This window comes from Calcarisporiella thermophila, assembly GCF_041956535.1.
Source record: "Calcarisporiella thermophila strain CBS 279.70 unplaced genomic scaffold VTP21scaffold_55, whole genome shotgun sequence".
NCBI lineage: Eukaryota > Fungi > Calcarisporiellomycota > Calcarisporiellomycetes > Calcarisporiellales > Calcarisporiellaceae > Calcarisporiella > Calcarisporiella thermophila.
This window is the reverse complement of record NW_027192244.1, coordinates 1-3,369: the sequence shown is the minus strand read 5'-3', so window position 1 is coordinate 3,369 and position 3,369 is coordinate 1. Positions and strand designations below refer to the sequence as shown.

Genomic DNA, 3,369 nt, shown 5'->3' with positions numbered 1-3,369 from the left:
CTTGCTTCTCACTCAAAACTCGAGGGCGACCACTTGGAGGGGTTTTGAAATCAGGGCGATGCCACCTCTCTCCTGCAATGATCTTCGCAACCGTTGAGTAATGTATGTCGAGAAGTGCAGCAATTTGGCGGCAAGACTTTCTCTCTGTGGAATACTGGAATATGTTGGCACGAGTCTTGTTTGTGATTGGTTTCATTGTAATTACAAATACAAAATAAAATAGTAAAGCCTGCGTTCTTTTTATTGAGCTAGGCGGATGGTAAAGTTATGGATAAAGAAGCAAGTATGATGTGATGGGAAAAAAGTGTCGATATATATATGAGGTCCGAATAAGGCATGTCAACGCATTTTTCAACTTTGCCTCCACAGCGTTTCAGTTTCTCCTCTTTACACATGGCTTGCATGTATTCCTAAAAATAGCGCAGATGCCAAATATTTTTGCAATAACCTTTCCCATCATTATTCTAGGGTAGTTATTAAATTATTAAATCATAATGAAAATGTGGCTTAGCACATCAACAATTATTGCACAACCTGTATATGGTAAATAATAAACTAAAATTATTGCAAGATATGAAACAAACCTCAATATTCTGGTATATTTTTCAATGCTGGCAATAATCAGGATTGATTATGTTCAATAACACGCACCTCTCTCGCATAATTCCGAGCAGAAACAATAAACCTTTTACACGATGCACTATGCATGACATTTACTAAAACGACATCCGGATCAAGGTCAGAGACAACCGGAGTTTGGTGACCTTCTAAATAGAAGTTGACTAAATACACCTTCATCTTGTAATGTTCTGCGTATTTTTTGGCTTGCTTGATAGAGGGTCGGAAATCTGTCTCGGACAATTTGTTAACCTTAAGTTCGTAGGCAGCCCAATTGTCTTCCCCCTTGACGATCATTAGATCAAGTGTGTCCAAACCCTTAGCGTGTACTTCGAACAAGCACAACATTGGAGAGGGCAACAGACTGTTCCAGACATGGTAAAGCGCTGCCTGGAATGCCGCTTCTGATGGACCTCCTTTATTGCTTATCCTCTTATCAGCGATTGTTTCAGGAGTGATTAGCCGTAATCCATCTATTAGCAACTCGATAGGATCATTGACCTCTATCTTTGGAGATATCGGCTTTGGCCATACAACTTCCATGCAAACTCGTAAAATAATACTGCTTGTAAAGCAGACTTCATCACGCTCGCCTGTAGTGACGAGAATACCGATATCCAGTAGTTCCTTATCAATGATGCTGGGAGAACACAGATTAATTCTCCAAGGATAGCCCTGATTATTTGTCAATTCGCGAATATATTCTCGTTCAGATTTACTTTTTGCCTCGATTGCTTGTTTAATTTTGATGTGAGTCCCGTTCATGTATTTCTGTAGTTGCTTCTGCAATACAAGACTCCAGGTCTCGGAGGTTGGCCTGCATTCATCAAAAAGCCTCAGCAGTATCATAAAAGATGCTGGATGCCCAGAAGACTCGGAGATGATCTTTGCCTGTACACGATCTGAGACCCCCATTCCATTACAGCGTTCCTTATACCACTGAAAAAGTTTTCCCATATCTTCCGTCGTGAAGAATGGTATTCGAAGGAAATGAGCTTTGTTGAAGGGAGATTCAAGGTAATTTTCTCCAGGTAGCATCAAATCCACCAGTTTGAAAGTTCCTGCTGCGATATAGAAAATGTTGCCGTGCATCGTGATTTCTTTGAAGAATCGTTTGGCCTCCTCAAGGAGGATATTGTCTTGGAATATACACTGAAATTCATCGATAAGGATATAGAAAACCCCTTCCATTAGACCGAGACGATAATGTAACTCAGGAAATTGTAAATATTCATGGAAGATCCGGTATGATAGGAGATTATAGAACCCCTTCCTAAGGCCGAATTCTTGTCTATAGTTGAAAACCGAGGTCATATCAATGACTGCAAAATCGATTCGTCGCCTCATCAATTCCTCTTTTAGAGCCAATAAAACCGACGTCTTGCCACTTTGGTACGGGCCATGTATAATATACGATGCTCCCTGCCTAATGTCTTTAATTAGACCCCCGAAACTTTTCCGCTCGTATATAGGAAGCATAAGTAATCCTTGATTCGGCAGTACAGGTCCTGAGGTTGGAATAATTACGTCATTATCGATAGCTCGTTTTAGAGGTGAGATGGACGCTGCGAAAGAATAGATAAAATAATTAGAAAAAAATACATACATAGAATCTTGAAAAACTTACAGGATTCTCCAACTAATGTGATCGAATCGCATTTCCAATAGATATATCAATAATTGAGCAGTAAGATGAAAAGGAAAAAGTAAGCAATGTGGTAAAAATTAATATGTAAGTTAGAACTGAAATCCTGAACCAAATTTTGGATGGCATTGCAAATATCTAGTAACATTACATACCCTTCTGTGGTAGTTCAACAAGAATATGTATATGCTTTTTTCCAGGCTCTTCTAGGAATATTTCCTGTATTTCGTCTAGGGGAGAAAGCCTTTGCTCGCTTATTTTTTCTATGTGGTCAAGGGATCTCTGGAGATCTTTGAAGGAAACGTCAATCTTCCATAGAATTATCTCGGAGGGATCAACGCTTCCTAATTGGCGAGGATTTTTCTCTATAATTTTTCCCTTGAGAACTTCGACGCTATCCGATCCATTTATCTCGAGCGAAAAAGGCTCTGAAAATCTGCTCGCATTATTGATCACGCAATTAAGCTGCATGTTGTATACGTACCCCAAAAGAAAGCCTGAAAGTTTTGAAGGTTTTAAATTGATGACGTATTCAAAATCTGGAATTATACCGTAGAAATCTTTATCGGAATTTTACATAATGGGTTCATAGGGAAAAAATGTCCGATTCGATTTTTTTTCAAAAATTTAGGTCACGTATCTTAGAAAAAATTTTTTTCGAAAAATTGGTGGCTTATTATTTTTGCTTGAATTCAGTAGCATAGTGATACGTCACCCTAAATCCTTTTTTGAAAAACTAGATATTGGGGGGTACTGACTAGTAGAGGCATAACGAGGATGATATTGTTAATGTATCTAAGTACAAAATAACGCTATTCCTGTTGCATACTATTGTTATTTTAAATCAGTTTTCAATAAATAAATATGAAAGGAATAGTATGGGAATGCCGATATGCGAAATAAAAACGAGCTCTGGTAGAATGAAATAAACGATAGAATTCAGGTGGAGCCCGAAAGTGGCCCTCGGAGAGGAATTTTGGTAGAGAGAAATCAGCGCATATTTAATCATAGACATAGATAGGAGAGAAGATTGACTTAGGAGCTTGTAATTTCACTTTTTCGTTTCTCAGGGTTTGGTGGCTTTCAGCCTGACTTTATAGTGAACT

General features: G+C 38.5%; 1 protein-coding gene across 1 annotated transcript; it reads right to left on the bottom strand.

Moving 5' to 3' along the window:
• Positions 1-621: 621 nt before the first annotated feature.
• VTP21DRAFT_9688 (uncharacterized protein) lies at positions 622-2,734 on the bottom strand (the record flags this gene model as incomplete). Its single annotated transcript, XM_069400662.1, has 3 exons — positions 622-2,183; positions 2,246-2,257; positions 2,419-2,734. The coding sequence occupies 3 exons, from the start codon at positions 2,732-2,734 to the stop codon at positions 622-624; spliced, it is 1,890 nt and encodes a 629-aa protein (XP_069245475.1).
• Between the last annotated feature and the right edge of the window lie 635 nt (positions 2,735-3,369).